The sequence below is a fragment of the Callionymus lyra genome, chromosome 3 (genome assembly GCF_982586985.1).
Source record: "Callionymus lyra chromosome 3, fCalLyr1.hap1.1, whole genome shotgun sequence".
NCBI lineage: Eukaryota > Metazoa > Chordata > Actinopteri > Syngnathiformes > Callionymidae > Callionymus > Callionymus lyra.
In genome coordinates, this window is record NC_141820.1 from 34,414,308 (window position 1) to 34,442,276 (window position 27,969).

Below are 27,969 nucleotides of genomic sequence, written 5' to 3' on the forward strand. Positions count from 1 at the left end.
CCTCCTCCCTCCTCCTCCAAACCTCGTCCCCTAGAACACACCCACCGACGCGGCGACACCCCCTGCGCCTCCGCCTCCTGCGGCCGCCTCTCTGCCTCTCTGCCCCCGCTGCTGGAGCCGCTGCTGGCGCACACTGGTCTGCGGGAATGGGGGGTCGGTCAGCGCACGCACCGTCCAACTACCTGTGTGGCCCCGGCGTGGACGAGATGATGCGTTCGAGAGCGCGCTGACCGTGGGAGACGCCAGTGTCCTTTCCCCCCCTCTTCGGACATGTCGACTTTTTTTTTTTTTGCCACAAATCATTGACCACAAATAAGGTAAATAAACAATTAAAAAAGTGATTTTAACTTTTTAAAGCTGACAACGAGTGACTTGTATCCACGTGTTATTTAATGAAACCTTCATATTCATTAAACGGTTATTATTAGTTCAAGCTTAAACTTTATGAAACTTTTCATAGGTTCGACATGTTTTTCTTTTTTAAAAGCGCTTTTAGACTTTAAAAAAAAAGTCGCTTTTTGGGGTTTTTGTGTGTGTGTGTGGAGGAACAGCGACGCGGTGGGAGGCGAGGACAATGCACGAGCAGACAGCCACGTGCTCTCGCAGTTTTGTGTGGCGAACAACACAAACTTTTATTTAAACATTTTGAACACTTATCTCTCCACTCGCTGATAACAACAACTACAAAAAAAAGGTCGGTGCTTTTTATTCACGTAGGTTCACTTTAAAAAAAAAAAAACGCTGGCGTTTTTTACTTTCCTTTCGACAGCTGACGTCCAGGTCTGTTGACCACTGGTCCGCCTGGTTGTTTATTTACAAGCTGGGTTGTTTTTCTTCTTTCTCTCCCAGAGAAGTGATGCTAACGTGTGGCTTCATGTAGTTCAAGCTAAAAAAAAAACGTGGACGTTTGACGTTAACGTGACAGTCGTGATTTTGACTTCCAGGTCAACAAATGACCCCTTGACGCTTTTTTTCTGTCTGTTTCTCCAGGCGTGTGTCAGCTCTTCTTCTGCGGGGATCATGACTCTGTGAGCGGCTCTCGCCGGGATTCCCCTCCGCGTTTATCAGCTCGAAGACAGAACCTCTCCTGGACAACATGGACAAGGACAGCGTGGGACACCAGTACGAACCTGTGGCCGAGATCGGCGAGGGCGCGTATGGGAAAGTGTACAAAGCCCGAGATTTAAAGAACGGAGGAAGATTTGTTGCCTTGAAACGAGTCCGTGTGCAGACTGAGGAGGAAGGGATGCCACTCTCCACCATCCGGGAGGTGGCGGTACTGAAGCAGCTGGAGGCGTTCGAGCACCCCAATGTGGTCAGGTGAGCCAGGATGCAGCCTTTAACCTAGTAGTTATTTCTATACATTTGTTTCTTTTGTGGCAATAAATGTCTGCAAGTAGTTTCACTTCACAAAGCCTAAACTCCACATCTTTATTCTTTCTTAGGTAATGTCAACTGCAACTTCTGATTATACTTTGCAACACCCCAACACAAATACACATTGCATTATGTATGTCTACTTTACTACTATATCTGAAGCATAGTCATGACATTTGGAACGATCTTCCTCTCTTTTTGCACTTGATGGATCTACTGACTCCTTTTAAGAAACATCTTAAGATGTTTTTATTTGTTCAGGCTTTTCCTTGATTTTCTGGAACTCCTGTTGTATTATCAGTTTTATCTTGCCCTTTAAAGTATATACTTTAAAACTAAAAAACTGAAGCATAGTCATGACTTTACCAATCCACGCTGTGCCTGTGCTATTCACTTTATAGTATGGAATTAAAATGACATGCGTGTAATGTCAAATTGGCTTTTATTATCTTTACGTTTCTAAGGTAAGGTAAAACTTTATTGATCCCTCAGGAGGTCTCCTTCGGGAAATTGTTTTTTTTCCAATAGCCACAGCAAATACAGCGATTTTTTTTTTTCATAAAAAATAAATCAAAATAAGAACAAGAATAAAGAGAAAGAACAAGATGATACAATCTAAGTCTAAAGATAAAGAACATATTCTACTCATTTATTCATGCTATAAATATTAGTATTTCCTATTAAACGGTTCATAATTGCCACATGACGCTCAACAAACGGTGGTTTGGTAGTGTTTTGAGTAATGATCAGAGAAGATTCTTTAACACCTTTCATTGGCAACTATGAAGTAAGTAAGTTATATTTATAGAGCGCTTTTCTAGACCAGGGTCACAAAGCGGCAAAACAATACCCAATAAAATATATACTTTAAAGGTCAAGAACAACACAGGAGTCTCAGAAAATCGGGGAAAAGCCTGCATGAATAAAAATATGTGTGCAATTTTATGAAGTAAATATTGTTACCCTTTACCCAGTATGGATTTGGTTTCAAATAACTTACATTTTCCTCATTAAACCATCATTACATCCCATTTATCTGTAACACCTAGTGTGCCCATTTGACTTAGAGTTGTTTCCAATGTTGAAAAAGGTATTCCCACAGTGACTATAGCAGCAAGTTTAACATGTTCTTAGAAACCTTTGAAACATTTCTTTCTTGTCAGTCTTGAAGTAGGACTTTGAAGTGCCGGATAAAAGTTGTGTGGTTAAAAAAAGCCTTATAAGGTTAAAGGATTAGAGATTCTCAAAGTAATTCAGTTTATTCTGGATCTTTAGTGTTCCATTTGTTGGCACAATTTAGCATTGGTCATGCTCTAACCTTGATCTAATCCTTTATTTTGGAATATTCAGTGCACTGGGACTGAAGCGGAAGCTGAAAGCATGTGGTTAAAACCTGGTGTGTGTGTGTACTCCAGGCTCTTACAATTATTCCCCAGATGACCAATGAATAATGGCTATGGTTTTATCTTAATGGAAGCACGTGGACTTGGGTTCTTGCTTGGAGAAAAACATGCTTCAGGGATGAAAATTGTTTCAAATTTATTCACATGTTATCCGCAATTTAAAAAAGAATTGATTTTATGTAATGCATTCATCAAGTACACCTGATCTAAATGGTTAAATTAAAGGTCTTTGTGCCTCAAGACCGCTCCTAGATGTTTGGAATATTAAAGAACAATATTTATTCCATGTTTGGTTTTTGCTGAAAGCACCCAGTGTGCATTGGCGGTGACACTAAAGCTGTGAGTTTTACCCATGGCACTTCAATAAGAGTGTGTCATCTCCCATCATGAAAGTTACCCACTTATTATTCAATAAACTAAATGCCCCCTGGACTCAAGTGGACTCAACTCACTTTTTATTCTGAAGATCATATATATATATATTCCACTATATCAACGTCAGTTATTATTGTCTATGTATTCAAATAAATTCAAGACCAATTTGGAAACGTTAATATAGATGGAATGTTATCTTCCCACTACAATCTTCTTTTATCATTTTAAAAGTGAAAGCTGGTTTGACAAACGCGTTTTATCAGTTCATTGTTTTATGCTCTAAATAAAAGTTGTGGATAGATTTTATAGAAGGTAGATAATGGGTAACAAAACATGCAGGGCATGAATGAAGTCCAACAATCACAATGAAATAAACGGTGAGGTGTTCATGCCTTATAATGAAGGTAGGGCTTCTAATCCAACTGGGGAGAGGGCGGGGGGAAACAATGCCTGAAAAAATGTGCTGAAAAACTCATCTTTCTGTCACAGGTTGTTTGATGTCTGCACTGTCTCTCGGACTGATCGTGAAACCAAACTTACTCTTGTGTTTGAACACGTGGACCAAGACTTGACCACATACCTAGAGAAGGCTCCGGACCCTGGAGTGCCACCAGAGACCATCAAGGTAAATCCTAGTGCTTTGTAGCTCTAATGAAATGTTTGTGATGGTTGAAGTGCATAAGGTTTGCAATCTTAAATGTTCCTCAAATGTGCTTTGAGTGTTAAACCACATTTGCTGCCATTTGAAGCGGAACAGATGGAAAGATTGAAATGTTTTAACAAACCTCTTTTTTTCAAATATCAAGATTCAATGAAAGATATTTGAACATTGTGTATCTCACTGTGACCAACAAAACAAGTTCTGTCGACACCTGGATGAGTTGTTTCCGTCAGTTGAATTTGACATTTTAGTTGTTTGACTAGCGATAGTACTATTGTACTATGCATTTTTTTTAAAATCTTGAACTGCAGTTTTATTGTATCTTTGCAACATAATGTTTATTATCAATTATTTAAAAACATTGCTTGATAAAGTGATTTTGTTAAAATGAAGCAAAACACAAATAATAATTATTTAATATATGTTTATCGTTTTTTGTGTCTCTCAAGCAATGGTATGTTATGTTGCGCTAAATAAGTATCTTTATCTTGGCTTGGTTGAGTAAAGGTTATGATGCATGCAAAATGAAATTAATTTCACATCCCTTCTTAGGCATTCTTTTCACATCCAATAATACGTTACATTTAAAGATCTAAAAAAGTGATTTGATGCCTGGAGCGATGTATGAAATCTAATGGTGTTGAGTTACACATTTTCGAAAGGGTCGGAACTGGACGCGTCGCCACTTCCTTTCCAGGGTAACCGTTCCTCTTTATTTTAAACTTTCTCACAAACATTTCTTTCTTGTCGAATCTTTATCAAGTTTCACCCTGAGGTCCATGGCGGTATCAAGTGCACAACTGGAAATGTTTAACTTAGTTTTTAAAAAAGGGGCCCTCGAGATGAAGTGTCAGATTTACAAAAAGGGGAACTTCTGGGCATCTGAGTAGCAAATAACTTCATATCCCAAGGCAACGTTTAATGATTCCTTTTCTAGTGACAAATTTTGGTTTAAATGGGAATACTCCGAATGGATGGTTCTCTGATTTAAATACTGCATAACGGCTCTAAACTCACATTAACAATTATTTCTTATTATTTAAATAAATCATTTAAATGTATTTTTGTGGCTGATGAAAGCCAGTAAAGGACATTAGTGGATGATAATTATTTATCATTAACATTAAATAAATGAGTTTCACTATGTGCACTTGTATGTGCAGAGTGTTATTGGGTTTACTGACGGTTAATCATGTCCATTTTTATACAGCTGGTTATTGAACCTGGTTTGTTCCAATGGTGTAGATTTAATTTCCTGCTGATTGAATGTCTATAAAGGTTTTGTTGCAATTCTAGTAATGTAATTTGTTGCTGTGTATCTTTCGTCTGCGCAAAATATATTGGCAATGGGTATCTTTTTAATCGTCAAGCTATTAGTATGGTAATGTTGAAACAAACTCTTTTATTTATGTTACATATGGTAGATGGGATTTGCTAAAGAAATGTGGCAAGTTTTGAAACTGATTTGAAAAACTGTAATTGACTTTGTTTGTCAGAGTTTGTACATTTATATTGCAAATGTAATTTACTTCCGATCCCCGTAGTTAAGTAATGCAAACATGACACTCAGAAATGTATTGTTATTTATTAGACCAATTGAATTTTATAGCCATGGATTACATTTTAAAATAAAATCACCTATTTTTCCAGGAGTTGTTGTAGGCGTTTCTAAGGTTGACTGTATATGGTGCAAGCTTAACAGAAGATAAAAAAAAAACATCCCTAAAAGTCCTGGCATACATTTCAAATTTCCACCCAGACACACAACTTAAGGTCAGGCCTTCCTTTTACAACGGCCCCCCCTCTGCTGCCCCATTCAGACTTAAGACCCACCACATGGTTATTGATGAAAGAGGCCCTCATCCAGGAATCAAATGAGCTGGAAGGACATCAAGCAGCCAAGCTTCCCCGACCTCAGTTCTGCCTATTCGGCTGGACGCTTGGGTCTCCCCACCCTCCTCCGTCGCCATCGTTCAAGCTTCCACAGTTGTATTCTCAGAAGCCCATAAAGGGGGAGGTTAATGAAGCATGGGTAGGGAATTACACTAACGCTAACCGGCAGATGTCCCATATTGTCCTTGGCTACAATAAACAATATGGCCGCCTCTGGTACATTTACATCAGAAAAGGTGGTGCACTCGGAAAGCAGTGTTGTGACTGCATCATAGCGGGGACATTCTTTTCCCCTCTGCCTTATCAAGATCGCATGTATTGCCTTTTCATTTAATTTGGTTTCCTCTCGCACAATTGATCATTAAGAAGCACCAATGGTCTAATTGGTTGCTTTGTGTTATATCTAACATTTAAAACATTCAAACCATTTTTTTAAGTTTTCTGCCTCGGCTAGGAGAATAATTTGATTAGATGTGCTTTGCTTGCTTGCTAATGCTAGTTGCTAGTACAGGAAAAGTTTTTTCAACAGGACCAGAATACACTCTTTAAAGGCATGAATCAAATGCTTGAAAAGGTTTGACCCAAAAAGGTGTAGTTTGGTCAATGCTTTGATTATTACTCAAGTCATTATTAACATTTAACTTAATGCGATAAGTGACTGTACTTATTTGCCAGGCTAAGTCTGGAGTGATCATTTGTGCTACAATTGGTGTCAGGAGTTGGGTGACCAAAACAAGACTACTAAGAAACCACCATTTAGTAGTACAGAAAAGCATGTAGGAGAAGGACCAGGTCAGAAGAACCTCTTTGCAATATTTTTGAACATTTCTGTTTGTATACTTATGTACATTATTTTTACTTCATTTACTTCATAATTTATTTCAAATGCATGTAAGTTTTTTTCCCTCCTTACCTGGTCATTTAAATTCATAATATTGTCATTCTTTGAATGTAGTTGAACATGTTCTCAGGCTTCTTTGTTTAGTGAAATTGATACAAGAGTTGGGATGACATTTGTGCAAGGGAGCCAAGATTGTTTGTGCATGGTCACACTTCATGTTAATGAGCACATCGCCCAGAAAAGAAGTGCAGTTAAATGGCTATTTAAAGTGGAGAGAAAGTGATTGGAGGGGGGGTTCTATTGTGACGGCCCATACGCTCACAGTATGCATGTCCCTCTCGTATACTTACTTGTTGCATCATGGCTGGATGAAGATGTAAAAAGATGGGTTCATTTTAGGCTCCTGCCTCAAGGTCAAAATGTGGCGTTAAATGCGTGGATCTGACTCTAAACTCCAAACGCACATCTTTTATAATCGAGATAAAAAACTGCTACAATATTCCTGGTAATTACTTGTGTGTTTACAAGATCTGTTTTGTACTTGGGTTGAAAAAGAAAAAGTCTAAGCTGGTCTGACATGGTTTCTTCTCGTTCACTTCAGTCTAGTTTCACTTGTGTTTCATGGACACAGTGGCCAGATCTGAGGTCAGCTCTTGGACACAGAGGAAGAAAGGAGCGCCAATTAACTTAAACAGGACAGCTGCTGAGACTCCGAGGACTGAGCTCGCTCAGAGAGGGGCGGCCTCCTGCCTCTATCATTTGTCTGCGTGTCAGTTATCAAACATCTGCCACTATTGACAAGAAAACCTCCCCAGTTAACTCTTTCCATGCAGCCATGTCCCCTGCCATTGTGGCTCACTTCTTGTCTTTTCAAGCTTTTTCTTGTTGCCAGCTCAACAGAATGAATGTGATGAGTCATCAAACCACATGCTGGTTGCTTTCATTGAACCTTAGCAATGATCTAAGTCTCCTTAACTTAAAATTCCAACTGTTAACTGACTTCTCAACACTGTTATTCTTACATTGGTCTCTAGTTATTGTAAGAGTCTATAGGATTGCTAGATGGTGTGTATTAGAACTTGATTGAATATAACCTAATTTTTTTAATTGTTTTTGGGGGTTTTCTTGCAGGATATGATGTATCAGCTGCTCCAGGGTTTGGACTTCCTACACTCACACAGAGTGGTTCACAGGGACCTGAAGCCCCAAAACATCCTGGTCACCAGTGGAGGACAAATCAAACTCGCAGACTTTGGTCTCGCCCGCATCTACAGCTTTCAGATGGCGCTGACCTCTGTGGTGAGTTTTCAGATTCTCAGATCCATTCAAACTTTTGCATATGGAGCTCTTAATGTCCTTAGGGTTGATTACCCTTGATATTTTAGGGTCAAGGTGACCCGGAAGCCCCAAAACAAACACAAAAGATACCTTAAACACATTTGTTTTCAGGGCCACCGGGTAAAGGATACCATGTTGTCAATTGACACAATATTATATTTATAGTTCTTTGTGTCTTCATTTTTTAAATTTTAAATTAAAGGATTCTATGACTATATTAACATTTACACATTCTTGAGCTGTATTTTTGTCCATTTTCTTCTTTCACTAGCCTGCTGTAATATAGTTTAGGGGAACTTCCGATTGAATTGATCATACAAGACACAGACACAGACACTGACACGGCCGCTTGAATGGCACAGAATAAAAATCGCTAATGTGATGTGGTGCCCACTAATGGTCATTCTACAGCAATGGGTTAACTTATAACATTTCAATGTGTAAAGTGAGAGCCAGGGCCCCTGGGGGCCTGTCTCAGGGATCCCCGAGTGGGATGGCACAGAGGAGGACAGACGGGCACTCCTCCCTTCCCACTGTCGGTGCTTTGATGTCCCACTGTTGAGCTCTGGCATCTGATGACCAGATAATATCCAGACACTGAAAGGAGTCTCTAGAACTCAGTGAAATGCAGAGAGATCAGACTTTTAAGATTAGGTGAATTGGTGCTCAATTGGATCAGCTTTTTTATTTTTTAAGCAAGACTCAAATAGTTTAAAACTATAGAAGGAAAAATGTATTTAATTAGGAAATTAAAAAAGATGTGGTCTAGTGACAAAACAAAATCTTGTTAAATAACAGAACAATTTGTTAATTTTGTTTTTAGGTAAAGTAATATAATTAACTAAATCCAAAAATGAGATGTTTAAATACCAAAGGAGATATCATAATAACATGAGACTATAAAATATAATTAACAATGTGCTAAGAATATCTGATACAGACACTTAAAACTTGAAAGACTGATCTCTACATACTATTTATGTTTTCATTCTAACCGACAATCTAACAATAATAACAGACCAATAATTGATTACATTTTCTTACGTTTCAATTGTAATTGTTTACTTTATATCTAATGATGCAGTTTTTATCATGTTCAATGCCAAAACGGTGCTAAGCCTGAGTGCTACCGAAGTCACAGTATAACCATTGAATTTGCATGCTGCCACTCATTTAGATCATGGGGTTTTTGTGGCTCTGAGAAGACCTTTTTTGAATGAGAATATGGGCTGATTATGTGTTTGGTATTTCACCTTAAAATACAAGCAAGATGACTTGCACATTGAAAAAAAGCCAAGCTCATTTCCTTCCTCGATTGTAGAGTTTGTTTGCGCTTAAACAGTGTGGTTAAACCTAAGTAATGGTACAAGTTAAGGCTATGTTTAAAAAAAATCATATAGGTTTTACCCAACTTGTATCAACATGATTCATAGAAGCAGGCCGGTGTTAAATGTTTGCACATGTACTGTACTTATCAACAGGTTCTTCCCCTTGTGCAACCGTTACACATTTAGTCACTAAAATGTTGAAGTTACTGGTAGGGAGATGGGGTTTTGAGAACGTGCTTCTTAAGTAACACCTCTCAGTTTCAGCCTGATTCATTTATCACTTCTACAATGACAACACCCTGTTTTTTTTAATGTCTTGCTTTTTGTCTTAAATCTTCCTTCTCACTTCACTCACTATATAACCTTTTACCATGTGACTTATAACCTTGTCCACATCACGCATAAATCCCATGTAACCCATTTTACCCAGCGTGAGAGACCGTGAGGGGGACCACACATTGGGTTGGTACTGCATTCTAGATTAGACCGCCCCTCGCAGTCCCTAGGGGTCTGTTGCTTTGTTGATGGTATTTTAATGACCCGGTCTTGCTGCGACCTCATTGTACTGGCTTGAGTGACAACTCGATGCATAAAGCTGACGTTCTCAGCTTGACATACCAAACAGTCTTTGGTTCCATTACTCCGATGTTCATCCTGTGAAAAGGCGTTTAGTATTTTCTTTTGCTCATTATGATGGAATCATTTTGGAATTCATAATTAATTACTTTTCTTTTATCTTCGCTGGCAAATGGGCTTTTTTGAGATATTTTTTTGGATCTATAATTTTCTTTTTTAATTTCCTGTTATCAAGTTTGAAATTCACAGGTCCAACAAAGTAGCTAAATATGCAGTCAAAAAATGCAAAAAAATATGGCTAGTGAATTAGGTTTCTTTAGAAATTGTTATATGACAATTCTCACAAACGTGTGTGCAATCTCCCCTAGGTTATGGTGCTATTTTATTGTTGCATTTGTACAGTTTATTCACAACAATTAAACCGCGTTCATACTAGGCCTATCGTCACCAGTTATATAGCCTAGACGTGCTTAACTGGTTGAAATAAGCCTAGTATAAACACAAACCAACCGTTTTTGTAAGGGTTTTAACCGGCTGAGCAAAAACCACCTCATGAGTAGGTTTGGTAAGGGTTTTCTGGTGTGAATGCAATGGCGCACCGAGGTCAGCAACAGGCTTCAGCGTAGCCGGATATGTCAAGCGTGTATGAAAGCAAGAGGTTTAAGCCGGTTGAACCCCGCCAATTATGCAGAGACTTGGGGTCTTAGACCTATCTTAGTCTTATTCAATGATGGAATAAATTAAAAAAAAATTCTGATAGTTATTTAAGTAAAATTGCCTACAAAGTACATGAAGTACTTGGAAATTCCCCAGAGACTATGAAATTGACTTCCTCTTGATATAAGAATTATTGTTGGTGGTCATGTGATATAGCCTCTGTTTTTGTTCCTGTATGGATGAAACATGTTTTTCAGTCAAAGCTGGATGTCAGGCTTGTGATGCCTGAAATTCTTTAATTTTAAAACATTACTGGAAAAAAATTAATAATGTTAAAGAGCTTAATTAAGCTTTGCTTAGAATCTTACAGAGTTTCGGTAAGCTGGATAAAATCACATTATCCTGGTAAGCACTTTCTAACTTCCCATAATCTTTAAATAAGTGAGGTCTGAAGGTTAAGTCATTTGATATTTTCAGTAGATAACCTCTGCTAACCTGTGATTTGGGGTCCTTTCATCCTTTCACAATCGCACTAGAAATTTGACAAACCAACAGGATGGTCCTGTCTAATGGAATGTGAAAGTGTTAGGCTCTTGACTTTAAAAATATTTACCTTCCATATAAAGTCCAATAGTATGCTTTGTTAGCTGGTGAATATAACTAATGACTAAATATTTTAATGGATAGAAATTTAAATATAAATACTTGTTCTATCATATTTCATCAGATCAAACAACACATTGTTTAATTAAAAGGCATGATCATGTTTTTAGCCAAATGGTTGATATTTAACCAGTTTGACTAAAGTGACCAGATAATTTTATTTTGGTTCAAAGGCCTCTCACTGTGTGAACTAGGGTTAAACAAAATGTCAGTAGTTGATACTAATACCAGAACATTTTTGTAGATACTGTGATAGCTTTTGATACTTGGATTTAAAAAAAAAAAAAAAAAAATTCATTCATTCATTCTATGAACTAACAAAACCAACAATAAATCATTTTCTACTGATGGTAACTTAGCTTTTCCTGTACATTTGTGTGTGTGTATATATATATATATATATATATATATATACTGTATAGTAAATTATTAATATTCGAGAATGAGACGGAACAGGTATTCCAAAGAAGTAGTTTGGGTAAAGTGTCCCTCTTGCTCAAATAACAGAATGTGTGTTCTTTTAAGTTTAACGTGACACAAGTTATATTGAATTGAACTATTACTCACTTCAGAGGCACGCAGATCTTTGGGGGTTAATAATTACGCCACATTCATCTGCCTCAGATCTAAAGTATTTTAATGACTCAGACTGGCAGGTTTATCAATAACATGGTGTCTTGTTTGAACCCAAAATGGCCATTGTTTGTTTTTTTTGAGAAGGAAGAAGTTCTTCTTCAGTGCTCACAACATGCAAACATGTATATTGTCCCAATTTGTTCTGCCAAGAACTCGTGTACTTGGTACTTAAGATGTCAAAACAAGCTGGTATGGTATTTCTTTTCGTGTTTGTACTAAATTGAACCAAAGTATCTGTTCCTGTGACAACCCCAGTGTATACAATATTATTATTGCCGTACATTAAGAAATTGAGTGCAGGTTTACCGCAAGGAGCATCTTTTAAACAATTCCATCTTCCTTCATTGTGTCGTTTTGGCGTTGAAACGGTGCTAGTGCGAATCAAGAATTCAGGAAGAACTAAGATCAGTGATGTTTAAAGATGAAGTGGGCAATTTTGTCTCCGTCTGCTCTTCTGCCAGACAATGTGTTTCTACTCTGGACAGATGGAATCAAAAAGTCCAGGCAAGGGTGAGAGGGAGAGGGAGCTTGGAGGAAAAAGCCTTGCACTGCACGCAGGAGTGCACGTGCATTGTACTCTGGGAATGTTTATATATCGCCTCAAACGGCTCCACATGGGAAAAAGAAGAGAAGTCCTCTTCTGTGCTTTGACTTTAGCTGGCTGGAGCAAACTTGCAAACCCTGATGTGACACCAACTGGCGCATATTAAGCTCCGGACACTTTGCCAGTTGTACATGCAGGAAATGGAGATGATAACTTGAAGAAATGTCTAGTATCTCTGCACATATGCATCGCATTACAAGTCTCATGTTTGAGCTCTGCATTTTATTATTCAATGTAATCAATGTTGTTGGGCTAACAACAGCTACTGGATATTAAAGTATTGTATGTGCCAGCAATGGCCTGAGGAATAACGAAGGAAGGGGGGGCAGAAAAAATTACAGCATATATCAGGAATTTTCCAGTTAATGATGTGCGGATGTGGTAGCACTGAGGAGAGAGAGCAACTGACTGTGCTGTCTTTGTTTCGCTCGCCCAGGGCCCCATGCTGCATTCCTCTACACTGTGCATACTTTGGCAAGACATGTAGTTCCATTTTCTTTCTCGCCGTTTTACTGTATACAGTTGTGTTGATAAAATGTTCTCTTTTCGCTCTTCATTAATAATCAATGTCCAGCCCCAGTATAAAACTCTACTTTCATCTTCTTATACTAGTGATGCAATAACCTCACAGTATTGTATATAGTAATGAAGCAGTGTGTCCTCCAATTTTCTAACTATATCATCAAAATATACCATCGTTGTATTCGTTTAATTTCACCTGCTTTCTGTTTGTCACTCAAATGATATATTATTTCTAACAAAATAAGACCAATAAAGTTATAAAAACATTTTAAACATTAAAAGTCTGTGTTGGAATATTAAATAAAACGGCTAATAATTAAAGATTGCTCATATGCCAGGAGATTTTTACTGCTGAGCATTTCCATCCATTAATGATGACGGTCTATCCATCTATTGTACTGGTTGCTTTAATATCAATTCAAATCACTTGGACTGCACAACTTCCAAATCTAAATCCAATTGGGCACCTTGAGAGATAGCAGGAGATTCACATTCTGCATCTGATAAAAAATATATGCAATGATGTGAAACTATCGTGTCAATATGGATCAATAGAGGAATGTTTGCAATTTGTTGAATTGAGAATCAAGGTTGTTCTGAAGCCAATGACCATTTTGGCATTAAAGTGACAGTGATTTCACACATTTTTGCTACAAACAAACTTAAAATATAGATTTAAGTTTTTTTCAGAGCAATCCCTCACGTCGAGGCTTCAATACAAGATGGGATGATTGAAATTTGAATTTTGGGTTGAACAATTACTTTCAATTTAACTAAACTTGATTAAGATTCAAACACTTCAAATTATGGAAATCTGCAGAAGGCAAGTTTTTAACCCTCAACTTGGTATGTAAATATTTCAAGACGACAGTTTATCTTTAAGATTCCGTTTAAAACTGATCGCGGCAAACCCAGCTATAAGTCACAAACTATAACGTTTTTGTAACTGGAAGAGCTAATATAACATCAACACGTTGAGGCTTAATTGCGCTGTACATCATATTTTTGTTATTGGAGTCTAAGCAGTCTATTTTCTTCTAAATAAAGTACTTATTGCTACTTTTGGGGCTTCCAGAGTGCTCCTCTGTAAGAGCATGTAGGCGAGACGGCATGTCTGTGTGTGCACTTTCATCCTGTACTTCCTCAGCGAGAGGGAATGTAAATATGGGAACTTGGCCAAGCTTAAGCAGTCTCATCACAGCCGCAAGCACCAACTTATCTTCTCCCTACTTTTCAATGTAATAACATGGGGCTAGTCGGTGCATTCACTTACAGTAATTGATTGGTCGGACATGTATTTTGTCAATTAATCAAGCAAACATTGCGGCTGCAAAGTGAATTATGATTCAAAATGCCTTTGCTTTTTCAACCATTGTAACTATGACCAAGAATTCTCACAAAAATGGAAATGGCACAACACGGCAACATTATGCCAGAACTTGACTGCCAAAAGCTTGAAATGACTGGACTCAGAATCTAGGGCCACGTATTGCTGACGTATCGGGTAAAGCAAAATGAATTGAAAAAACTTCAAAGGAGGAATAATGAGTATATGAAATAGTCACATTTGATCATTTAACTTACTTTTCCAACTTTTTCGTTTGTTTTAAATATTCCCTCACATTAGCTTCAGTGTCCAGCTGTCAGCTGTGGACTCTGTATGATTGGCCCTGTGTTTTTTTCATCCTTTTCACTTTAGTCAACATTGATTTTACTTCTAATTTCTAGTCATAAATATAATATGTTTTCATGATTAACATTGATGAATTATTTCCAGAAATGTATACAAAAATAATCAATGATGAGTATGAATAGAACCAAACATTTTCAATGTGTTTTTTTCCCCACATTAAAGTGGATAATTTAAGTTAAGTGTGCTTGTATTAACAAAAAATCTTTCATGTTTTGCTTTTAAATGAGAATAAGTATGGCATGTGAAACATGTTAGAAGGGTTGAAAAACACTTTTCAAGCCGGTTGTTCCTTTAAGGCAAATGCAATGAACAGGCTGATGGAAGGTATAATTAAAATCATACTGCAAATACAAGTTGCAGATGACTTTTGTACATTTTCTACAAGAGAAATCCTTTTGAAAGCAGGTGCACCCACAGTCCTGGTTTATGTGTAAATGCTCACACATGGTATACATAAACCAGGTATGAACATTTCTTATCTTTGTTTTCATTCTGTATTCCACCTGCACACCTTCCCCTAGTCCCAATTGGTCGTACAGGGCAAGTCTGACAGGCTTGGAGGTCCGGTCCAGGAGGTCCTCAGCTCCTTTGGGGCAGAAGGAACCATTTCCTCTCCTTAAGCGGAGTGCAAGGGAAAGCAAATCAGTGACAGTGGAGGAGGACAGCGTTGGTGGTGGTGAGGGGGAGGATGCTTTCAGCAGAATGGAATTTTCAGAATGTCGGCCTTTAATCTAGAGTCAGCCTCACACACTCAGTCTAACCTTGCATTTTGTCCTGCTTTATCTGACCCCAGACTTTATAGTTGACATGTGGCAAGAAATAAAGGCTTCCAATAAAAAAAGGAATGGAAACGCAAACACTCTTTTGAGACCTAAATTCCACATTGGGAACAAGACCCCCTCTTTACTCTTCAGTATATGCAAGAAATGCTGAAAGTAGCTTTGATTAAGCAAGAACAATTGGAGCTGGAGAAGTTAAAATATAATTGACAATAAAAAAAAGGAAGATTAAAAGCTGTTTTGCAGTCCATGAACTAAAACACAAGATGTTCTATTGTTCTCATTTATAGTCAAAAACCCTAGAGACTTTGGTTTACTTTCAGTAACAATCCATTTTAGCCCCATTAATGTTAACTTTACAGTTTTTCGGATGTGGAAGGGAAGAAGTTAAAAGGTTTGAAATGCAGAGAATGAGTTGTAAATTTGAATACTTAATATGAGACGGGTTTTATCTTGGTTTTTGCTACTTTAAAGTTGCAATTTACTTTAATATGACCGTACTTTAAGGAAAGTGAGTGTTCATCAGATAATGTACAGTACTGTAAGTTCACATGTTGGTACTCTCTAAAGTGCCCAAATCACCTTAATCTCATTTAGGTTTTTTTTTGATCGTGGATGGATTAATTTTTTTAGGTTACTTTTTTTGACATGAAACATGAAAGTAAGTTTAATAATATAACTTGGAGGACAATTTTTTTTTATCAGGAGACGCTCCTATCAAGGCTTTAACGTCCGTGGATGACCTTGATGTCTCTGTGAGATGTTTGCAATTCCATCTTTTTTTAATTTTTGTACCACTTTTGCTACAGTATTATTGATAATTAATGCTTTCCTGATCTTCTGTTAGCCTTAACCGTTGCAGTGCAAATCAAATATTTTCTTTCTCGACTTGAGACTCTTCCATGTAGTGCCTTTGCTAACAACATGAAATGGGAATGTGTTTTCTACAGCATTTTATAGTCGACTGTCTGCTGGACACCTGTGTGAGGAATAATTCAAGTTGGACATGTGTTGTCTAAAATTTTGCCTTGCTCTGAAGACTTTCAGTAGGGTGTACTCATTTTTGCATCACCCTAATTTGAGTAAAACGAAAAACGTTGTTCTCCAAGTTATGTAATTAACCTTGTCAACATTTTGGAAATTGTTTTTATGTTCATTTAGATATTGTTTGAAATGGTACTTTTCGAAGGGGATGTACTTATTTACGCTGAGCACTTTTTGCATGTGCTCCATCAAGTGTATGTGGGTACCGGTACGATGAATAATCTCAAATATAATAAATCGTAAAAGAAAAAGATGATAAATCAGCCATTTTCTTTTTAGCAATGTCCCCAGATATATATGCTATAGATCTGGGGACATTCTGATCTGATTACATGCCGATAAAGTGTGGAATTTGTGATTTGAAAAGAAAAAAAGTGGTGAAGGAAAGGTCAAAGGTCATATAAGAAATGCTTCTCCATGTACTTCATTACTCAATGTGTATGAATTGGAGTTTAATATTTGTCTGTAGTTCTGTTCAATATTGATTGAGAGATATATCCGCTCTGTGGCGTATTCATTTATGGTCTATTGCGAGGTGCTATTAACTTGTGATTTCTGAGGCTGGTAAGTCAGATGATCTTATCCTCAACAGCAGTGGTGATTCTTTGTCTTCCTCTCTTAGGGCAGTGGACATCCTAGCATGTAGCATTTGATATTTATTGACTACATTTGGGGATTCCTTCAAATCTTCTTTAAGTAATAAACCTTTTTTTTCTATATACCTGTATACTAACAATTTTCAAACATTACTGTCACACCAAGGAAGCAATTCAATCTGTTTAAGTAAAGTAATCTACATTATATCTGAAATGATCAGACATTTTCTTGGCTATGTAAGGAGTACTTTTGCTATACTATATACATATATCTTGCGTCATGAGTTTGTTGCCTTGCTTGTGTATCAAAAACATAGAACGTGGCGGAAATGAACACACACTAGATGATCTTAACAAATAGAAAATCAGAATTACCTTATTTGGGTGTATTTAACATGACAACCATATGTCTTGCTGAGCGTTTGCTAAAATGCAGGTGTAACTTGAATTTATTTCTGTGTGTCATGTGTGCATGTCAGATAGGGTCGCGGGCGGATGTGTTTCAAGGTTTGTGGTTTTTCCTAGAAGGCCATGTTTGTTTGAGAGCTACATGCTCTTAATGAAGCTTTAATACAAATACCACAGTACCCAGTAGTATTTAAACTAAAGTTGATTTTTGTGTTGAATTTGTGCGTTTGGTGGTTTTTTATATAGGAAATTGATCAACCTAAATTATGCTTTTCTTTTAATTAGTTGGTTTTAAAGTCATTGGTATTAGAAAAGTTAATGTTAATTGTCTTGTTTTTCCAATTACTAACTCCAAAATGATAAATTATGAATAATTATTATCACATGCAAATATAAAAGAATATGAATAAAAAATGAAAAACTGCAACATCCATTCATGTTTTCCTTGTGGTAAAATGGCTTCAATGAACAGAAGGCTGTTTGTTTGCGGTATGAGTTTTTCATATTTGGTCACATGTCCTGCTTTCTGAGAACAGCTAGCGTCAACTTCCTCCCCGTTTCCACTAAAGCGGGAAACAGGAGATGAGAAAGTATTTGCACATCTGTAAAGTGCAGTCCTTGATTCTAATAATAGCATGAAAATGTCTTGTCTGCTATTATTCTTGCCAAAAACTAGATGAATTAGCCACTTCCATGCTATGTGATTCATAAAATGTAATAAATGAATCTGAATTTATAATGGCAAGAAACCATGATGCCAGACAACTGCTGAAAATTGACTACAGCTTTAAGTTGAACATTTCTGTGATTGAACGTGTATGATATGTAATGTGTACTACTGCTGGTGTACATTTGTTTATAATCTTAAAAAATATAAAAACAAGGTATCGAAACAAATATCAGAATGTGTGTGTGTGTCTATGTATATATAATGTGCAATTAAATAAACGTCACATTCTGAATTGGTGGGTATAACTTTCCAGAAATGCTCACATATTCTCAAATGAAAGACCTTTTTCTTTAAAGCCCTCAGTTTTTGGTGAGCAACTGCTTCAGTGCCAGACGACGGAACTGCAGCCACAAACTGTTGAGGAACTCTGCAGTTGAGGAAAGCACCTGGAACCATTCCACTCTTTGTAGGGGTCACTGAGTTTTGTCTGGAAGCTTTCCCTACTGTAACAATGTCGCTGCTTTTCCTGCTGGTTAGAACTGTATACATGCTTTCTCAGGGCTCCCTAAAGAGCGACTGCATTGATCATTGTGCCAGAGTTGCCACTAAAAGACTGGCAACAGAGCAGATTGAGATGGAGATAATTCTGCTTTTCTGTAGGTGTTTCTGAGAATTTGTATTCGTAAAGTACAACCCTTTGAACGAAGTTTAAAACCATGTCCTTTTTCTATAGATCAACTGAAATGTTGAATTTTTCCCTTAGGTGGTGACACTATGGTACCGAGCTCCAGAGGTGCTGCTTCAGTCCAGTTATGCTACCCCAGTAGATCTGTGGAGCGTGGGCTGCATTTTTGCAGAAATGTTCAGGAGAAGGTAAGGCACAATTTCAACATTCTCTCGCTTACTTACTAGGACTTACTAAGAAAATTGTGTTAAATTGCCCTCATCCAATATCCTTTTACTATACATACTTCTAGATGCATTTAAACAAAAGTGTAGTAAGTCTCTTTATTATATTTAAACGTTTTGGAGATATTTTAAAAAAAAACCTCTTTAGGACACATTTAGACTTGGCAAATTGGCAATTATATCCATATACCGTATTTTCCGCACTATTAGGCGCACTGGTTTTGGATCCAACCAGTCAAGCACGTATAGTTGAACCAATCAGGCGTCTGAAGACCGAAATCATTTAATTGTCAGTCAGGTGTTGCTTGTTTAAGCCGACACCTGATTTGTTCATGTGTGCTTAACTGGTTGGAACAAAAACCTGCACCCTCTCTGCCCTGTTTAAGACCCCTGTTCTAGGGCACTGATAAGCTAGGTGCCATCAATGGGGACACCATGATTCACTTTAGGTTCATCATTTTAATATCATTCAAACTATTCTGCCCCTATAGCAGCTGTCAGGTGCATAGTGTTCAGCATTCACTCTTCAGTTGGCTTATCAAACGTTGACAGTGATGACAGACATCTCTGTGTGGTTACAGCATGCTTGTCTAGATTCCACTTCTCAGAACTAGTATTTTGTCAGTTTGTGGTTTAACAAGCTGCAGACAACACACTGATAATGGACATATTTAAAGCATCATCTTTGTTTAAGCTATAATGACTTTCATTAGAAATTTAATTCAAAGGTATGTAAGACTCATGCTGCTGGCTGTAGTAAAGAAAAAGTTGAGGGCAAATTTATGCTTTTTCCCCTAAGCCAACGCCAACCAACAACTGCTTATGAATTTAGAAAGAAAGAGCATGTGTAATTATTATTATGTAACTCCAGAATTCTTTCTTTTTTATGCATGAAAGTACATTTGGTAACTTTTGAGACTTGTTAATTGACTAACAAGTCTGCGAACATTAACATGGACAAGTAAAGGTTTACTAAATCATATAAATCTGATTTTAACTCAATTATACATGTGCTTGGAGAAAATGTATTTTTATTGCATTACAATGAAACAATTTAAATGATTTAAGTACAAATGCAAAATTAAATTAAATTTTAATTATACCAAAACTTAGTTTTATAATATAATAGCTAAATAATGTAACTTATGTAACAAGGCAGCTATTTAATAAAATGTGTCGTGAAGAAGCCAAGTAAAGTAATCTCATCTTGTCTTAAAGAAAAACTAGTTTTTATATACCAGGGAATTTCTATATTCACAGATTTTTTTTACTACTAGCTCCACTAACTTTATTTAATTAGTTGCAAACTTATAGCTATAGGAACAAAGCGGTTATGTGCACAATGCAATAAATGTTGATATAGACGACAGACACTTGAGTTGTGTGTTCATCTGCTGTGCTTTGTGGGAACCATTTGTCTTTTTTGTTCACTTTTGCACAACTACCTTTGAAAAGCACTGATGTGTAAATACCTTTTCACAATCTGGCCCATTTCCAAGTCAGCCTGAAGGCAGAAGGTTCAGAGCTGTGCTGGCTGAGAAGAACATACACTTCAACACACACTCTCTCCCTATGTAGGCGATTAGGTGGCTTTTAAAAGCCACCTGTTGGAGATTAAAGGGCACCTGGGATAAGACGGGAAAGAAAAACACATTTAAGTGATGCTGAACAAGGAAATGAGTAGTTATTTCATATACAAATTCAGTATTTACAGTTATAGACGGCTCAGCTGTCATCTCTGTACAATGACCATATGATCCTCTATAGGTTTAGGCCTCTCAAATCAAATAGTTTTATTCTTTCTTTGAGCACTGAATAAGTACATATCATGACCATAAAGTATATTTATTTATCTAAATTACCTGAAACAGATTTGACATGGTTCCAATATGTATGTAATCTAAAGATCTTGAAAGTTGTTTTAGATCCAAAGTAAATACTTGTAGAATTGAGTCATAAGCGTCATTTTCTTTCCTACTTGCCAGTTGTAGCTTATTCTCTTTCACGGGACATAAACTTGAGTATGGCAGTGGTATCTGTCTCTGCTCAGGAAGTTCCTAAATAAGAACAGGCGGTTGATAAATCTTGACGGACTTGTTTGGATTCGATATGATGTAGCGCTGACTGTCAGGCTTGTGGGTTCACTCTGGGACAGCACATTTCACACTTCACCCTGCTTCCTGGATTCATCTTCTAGCGGCTACAATTTTAACTTCTTTCCATATCAGTCTGTAAAAAGCTTGACCAGAAGATAAGAGGCAGACCAGTCAGGGTAGTTTGCTTTACCGTTTCTTTCAAGAAACGGTCATGGCTCGAGCAGATCAGGATGATTGGCATGAAGATGCAGTAAACCAGCCAAACCTATCTTCGAGATATTATATCTTATATATTATATTCTGACGGTGCCAGGTATTATTACTATTAACTGATCAAAAAGTTCTAATAAGCACAGAAAGATGGTTTGGGTTTTTGGCCACTTAGTTACCACTCTTTATAACCATAAGTTTAAAGGCGGTTACATAAATAAAATAAGAAACATACATTCATCTTTGAGAATAATTTTTTTTTTTTAATCAAGATGTAACTTCAACTTAAGAAAGCCATAGCATTTTCATAGTTTTGAGTTAGCCATTTAGCTATCAATGATTTAAAAAAAAAACAAAAAAACTCTCCTGCTTTTCATTAAGAATAAATAAAGTTAATTCAATTTCTTTGACACCCTGTAAAAGTCCCATTCTCCTCTCTCGTTTGAACTTTTAAAAAGTTATCTCGCAAATTCTTTGTTACAAAGAATGTGTGCAAACATACAAGTCTGCATTTGCATGGGTGGAATAGCAGAGCTATGAGTCATGAATTCAGTCAATACAATAGAGAGACGCCTGCAAGTTGACTTTTCTCCCATCAAAAAAGTCTGAATGTGTTGTGTTAATGCTCCAGGACCAGCCCCACATCCTTGTTGACTTTCTCACGGTGTGGAAAACCGTTCTCAACTGAACTGATAAATTGCCAAAAACACAGTGCTTCAGGTCCTGCACCGAGGCACACGGGGGACGAGAGTCTTCTATCAAGACTTTAATTTGTCTCTTTGCTTCATTTCCCACTTCGATATGCCCTTTCATGTGCAACTGCACACATGCACACACATAGAAACACATTCCAGAGGTAGTGATGGAATGTGGGTCGTAGGAGTGTTAACAGTTAGGGAAACGTGACTCAGCTGATGGTCTGGAGATGCACAGAATCTCCTCCAGTATGTGCTTTTTAAATTCAACCTTTGGTCTCGCTCAATTTGAATGAACACAACTTTGGTAAATCAGAACTCACACACTTAACATTTGCACATGCTGAAGATTAGAAGTGTGTCATTTCTTTTCTAACATGGTTAAAAGTGGAATTGTTTAAGTCTAGTGTCTTTGCTGGATGTCAGTTTCTCAACTTCTTTAGCAACAGTCAAAACTGGTTTGGTCCGACGCGGAGTTTCTCAGAACCAGTAAAGTTCTTACCCCTGAAGGACCTCTTGTGGTCTTCTCTCTGATGCAAAAAGAAATTCCCCAGAAACGAAAGAACCTTTGACAATTACAACTGGTTTTGAAAAATGTATTCTGCATCTAGTCATGTGATGGCCAACATTAAATGTGCTGATACCCCCTGGTGAAGAATTGCATGATGTATGGGTGTTCAGCCATGTAGAACATGACAAGAATGTCAAAAGTGTTGAAATGAACCTTAGTTTGAAAATGACACGCAAAAATACGTCACCAAAACTCTGTATAACATTGACATCTGCTGGTGATGGATCATTTAGACGTTGCAGTTTTAGTTAAAGGATGCACTTCTGCCTTTAAGTTGTATCACAGTGTTATTATATTTTAAGAAAATAGAAAATGTTTACTTGCCTAAAAGGCATACATTTTGCTAGAAAATAAATATGTAACTAAGTCTGAAGTTGAAAATTCTTAATTTTCTATAGAGGAATTTTTAAATGACCAAATATTAACCATTAAGAGGCAAGAGTCACGTTAGTGTTCATATTTCTTTTTAAAGTTGGTGTGTAAGTCTGTAAAGGAATTCGACTTGTAAACGAAACATAAATGATCTGTACATTATTTTGCGTATTATTCTGTAAAACTAACAATACTATCTACAAGTACATACACTAATTTTGTGTTCGCCTTCTTTGAAAAAAAAAAAAAAATTGGTAGAATTTAAAAAGGTCATCAGTGTTCCAACCTTTTGTACCTTCAGGGTCACATTTGATGTTCTTTTCAGGGCTTTATTCCATCGCAATATCCTAGTCAAACACCACGGTAACTTTCATTTTATAAAAAAAATACACTAATTTGTAAAAAAGAGAAGTGAAATGCCACTCTTCTTTGAGACTGAGAGCAAGTAGGTCTGTGGGGAAAGACCCGCAGTGAGACACAGGAAGCTAATAGATGTATAGCTTAACCTTGGCAATGACTTTTATTTTGTCCTTTAAAATGAGCTATTGTATCTTGCACTCTCCTTCCTGCCTCCTGACATGCACACAGTTACATGACATGTGTATATAGCAATAACAGACTCTTGCACATTAGAGGAAAACATTTTTTTCTGTCTGCTGTGGCAGCTGACTGATGGAGACTAGTAGAATGTGTTCAGGTTCCAGAGCCAGCAGCCACTGGCATCTGATGTCTGTCCAAAGCCACAGGCCACGAGCAGTCTCCTCCCACCCTCCCTTTTTTGTACAGTCAGTGCTTCGAAAACAAATACTGTAGTTCACGTAGCCTAATTTGCAATTCACACACTCAAGTTATGAATTTGTGGTAATGGCCAAAAGCATAAAAGCGATGAGATCTCTCTTTTGTTTCTTATAGAAAGGAAGGAATGTAAATGCTTTCTTAAAATAGTGGAATAAAATGATAAAACGTGTGCAAATAAAAGTTTAAATTGTGCACTTGTGGTGAAACAATTACCTTAAATATATTTTGAACATCTTATAAAATGGGTTCAATAACAAAGAAATGCTCCTGTTGTTTCAAACAAGCCAAAATATCTTCACATGCTGAGACACGGCAGTTATTTTGCAAATCCTTTAGAAATCTGCCTGCTAAGCTAGTTTGATAATAAACCAGTGATTCCACAACTTCCCTAACAGCTTCACAGGCATTGCAAAAGTAGTTGACGACCAAAACATGTCTTGTCATGAAGGTAAAACAGTATGTTTACACTTATTTCTTTGATCTCATAGTTGTTTTATTGTGCACCAGTCTTTTGTTAAGAGTCAAAGTTAAATATTTTATATTACATACATACATACATACATACATACATACATTGATGGGGTGAAATGCAAATTACTCTATTTTAAAACCAAAATACATCAAAACCACATTTAATTCATGTGTGGTTTTCCTACTTTTCAACACAGCAATTATGTTACTGACTCGTGTAAATGTTTAAGCAGCAGACTGACCCCAGACCTTCTCTTTTCCAGACCTCTGTTCCGTGGGAACTCGGATGTTGATCAGCTGCGGAAGATTTTTGAGTGAGTTTGACAAATCTTCAACTGGAACATGCATAACAGTTGGATCTATAACTTTGATTTTTAATGCATCAACATTCTCATATAATTGAAGCATATTATTCATATTCATCATTGCAGTGTTGTCGGGGTCCCTCCAGCTGAAGAATGGCCACAGGAAGTAGCCCTACCGCAGAGTGCCTTCACCCCTGGGATCCCAAAGCCAATTGAAGACTTGATTCCAGATATGGATGAGCAAGGGCGGACTCTCTTGTTGGTAATTATCCAGGTTTTACTTAACTTGCTATATAGTTTCTTGAGATGATCCTGGAAATGAGGGATATGAAAATATGGAATTACAAGGTCATAGTCTGTACGTTGAACATTAAAGATGGGTCTGTTCATTCAAATTGTCAGATCGGAAACTGGTTTCGAAACTTCAACCATCATAAGCTTGAAAATAAACCTGTAACCTGAAATGAAAATGCTAACTCGGTTTAGATTTCTAAATAAATGGTAGATCATTAATCAACGGCAAAACCAACAGGAATTAACTGACGGTCATCTGCTCCTGCTTCACCACTGAAGTTCCACTACGTAACATTATCACAATGTTTATTTTACACATTTTCTGAGATGTTTGGGTTCTTTTGAACAGTCATAACTCGAAAACCTCTAGCAATTATTCTTAACAATTGTCGTTGCATCTTTTCCTGGCTGAATTATTCAGAAGACGTTTTGAAGCTTCCATGAAGAGAAAACGAAACAAGTGGCTCTTTCGTTTTGAACACAAATGCTCTTGCAGACTTCATCACTTCTAATTCCACAGCAATGCATTTATACTTTTGTAAAAATTGAGTGAACTAGAATCAAGAAAACATGTACTTCTCAGTGGTGTAGCTAGAGACTAAACAATATAATAAACAAATGAGCTCTTCTTTTTTAAATAAAAATGTAATCTTTATTTGCTGTAAAAGGTTTTTAATATGTTTTCAGGATTCTCAGCCCAACTTAAAGTTGACTTTATTTAATGAATGCTAAATAGAAGAACTGAGGTCTATAACTTGTCAATCCTTAATGTTCTTTATTAAGAAGCCTCTAACGTTTCTAGTGTCTCATCATTTTTTTTTCTCTTGTCTCCTTATAGCAATTTCTTGCCTTTAATCCCTCCCGGAGGATATCTGCTTTTGCTGCTCTGAGCCACGACTACTTTCAAAGCGTGGACAGCCACAGTAGAAATGTGTACGCAGCACAGCCCATCCTCTGCAGCAAGCCCACTATTGAGGAGAGGTCTGCGTGATGGGCTCCATTTAAGCTGCTCATATAGAGTCTCCTCAGTCCATCCCTGGTGTCCACTCTTGTCGGATGAATCACAAAGGAACACATGCTGCCTGAAGCTGACAAGAATTTTATATTTAGTGAAGAGTTGTCACCTTTCACTTGGATCTTATGATGTATACATGCAAGAAAAGAGTGACCATTCCCTTTTAGTAACTGAAGAGTTTGACCAATTGAAGAAAACCTGTTGGAATCGCGAACCAATGCAAATGCCATCTGAAATGTTTCAAAAGGATGGATGCCTGATTCACTCCGACGAGCCTGTGAGGGCGTCTTGTACACCCTTAAACAGACCCAAAAGTCCTTATGTGATTTAATGGTTAATGCTGCTTTTAGGTTGTTGAAATGTACATTTTTAACAATGCAAAGACTCTTGCAACTCAGAATGACCTGAGTTTGGAAGACGGACTCACTCAATCCCCTCCTGGCTAAGAGGTTAGATTTGGGTCATAATCTTGCCTTGGCTTGCTCAGCAGACGAACACTGCACAAGAAGTGATATGATTTTTTAAGTGTGTGCTCTGCAGCTGACATCGGCACACTTGTGTTACCAGTCAAGACATAAAGGGCAACTGTCAGCCACTCACTGCCATTTTCATGATTTTATTGTTCTACGTGTGCGTTTGGTGCCGCTCTGAGGATGTTCTGAGTCACTGCAGACTAGTAGCAGGATTCTAGTAGTTGTTGAGACTCCAGACCTTTGAGCACATTTCCAGGCAACCAACACAAAGAGCTGACCCGGCTGCTGAAAAAACAATATGTACCAGTATATTTTGCAAATGTAGATAATACCATGATATAATATGAACACAATATTAGATTGACTAAAATACACTCTGAAATGAATGGAGAAGGTTATAGCAGACATGGTCAATCTTCTGTATTTAATTATAACATTGAGTCTTGTATGCATGTTTTCAGCTGTTTTTTTGTTTGTTTTTTGGTTGCTCATTTCTTTTAAGTTCTGGGACAATTAAGTATCCTTACGTCAACGTTTTAGATCTCTGTAGAACCCATGTTAGGGTAGTTTGGCAATGCAATGATTGAATAACTGGTAGGTGTTAAAGTTGTACAGTAAATAGATTTAAAACATGCAGAAAGTTCGAGACATGTAGATTTAGACAGTCAATGGAATGTTGAGAGGTGAGAGTATTTCGGCTGATTATGAACTCGATGGGTGGCCGAGCTCTCTTGGAATCGAATGACATTTTTTGTTTGGAATAAAATGCACATTTTATTTTTGTACAGCTATCCCCACCCCACGTTTCTTTTTTACAGAAATGTTTCAATGTTTTTGATATTTAACCTGCAGATAAAATCAAAAGTCATGCACGGTTGTGCCTCTTAACGTAGTTCTTTCAGAACAATAACATACCTTGTTTACACACTGGTTTACCTTTTCCTACAGGTAGTGCTGCTAGCGCACACACACACACACAAATACTTTCTCAGGTTCTTTGTATGGACGTCCAAACCTTTTCTGACAGTTTGCACATTCTCTACCTTCTAACTGACTACAACTCATTCAGGTTCTTTTTCTTGTACCGCGATCAGACCACTGATTGTTTCTGCTGTTCCTTTCGATCACCAAGGTCACTGTTGTAATAATAACTTTGTCTGTCTTTTGACTGCCAGAAGGTAAGCAAATCTTACATCCAAAAATTTTACCAACTCTTCTTGGTTTATGGGTTTTTTGTATCATTTTGGTTCCTTTATGTATCAAGTTGAATGAAATCTTGTTTTGATTAACCAATAGAATCACATGCCATGTTCCATTGATGAGCTCTGATTTTATTTGCTTTTAAAGCGAGTTAACTTGGTTAATCCATGAATCCAAACCCTGTCATTCTGTCACATTTGTGTTCATATTCATTTGTATTGTTTATTTTATTGCACCAGTAAAATAAAACGTTTATGCAAATACTGTGTGACTATCTGGTTTACTGCTGCTTTGATGTGAATTTACATTGTATTTCATGTAGCATTCATATTTTAGACTTGAAATACAGTTTTCTAGGACTTAGGGTGCCATTTATGTAACTAATGCAAACAAGCTTTACATTCGTCTGGAAAAGCGCTCTAGAAATCTAAATTACTTGCATCAAAAACGCATTTGCTTTTAAAAGCAGACATAGGCCTGGTCTTATCGAGTAATG

General features: G+C 37.2%; 1 protein-coding gene across 1 annotated transcript; it reads left to right on the forward strand.

Moving 5' to 3' along the window:
- Positions 1–77: 77 nt before the first annotated feature.
- On the forward strand, positions 78–27,737 carry cdk6 (cyclin dependent kinase 6). Its single transcript, XM_087787667.1, has 8 exons — positions 78–317; positions 991–1,320; positions 3,645–3,780; positions 7,682–7,849; positions 18,828–18,937; positions 24,450–24,500; positions 24,618–24,753; positions 25,624–27,737. Exons 2-8 carry the CDS (start codon positions 1,097–1,099, stop codon positions 25,774–25,776), a joined length of 978 nt encoding a protein of 325 aa, XP_087643793.1. The 5' UTR covers positions 78–317; positions 991–1,096; the 3' UTR covers positions 25,777–27,737.
- Positions 27,738–27,969: the final 232 nt, after the last annotated feature.

Coding starts and splice junctions, on each gene's coding strand:
- cdk6 (XM_087787667.1), top strand. CDS start 1,097: ATGGACAAGGACAGCGTGGGACACCAGTACGAACCTGTGGCCGAGATC. Junction 7,850..18,827: donor AGATGGCGCTGACCTCTGTG/GTGAGTTTTCAG, acceptor TTTTTCCCTTAG/GTGGTGACACTATGGTACCG. Junction 24,501..24,617: donor CAGCTGCGGAAGATTTTTGA/GTGAGTTTGACA, acceptor TCATCATTGCAG/TGTTGTCGGGGTCCCTCCAG.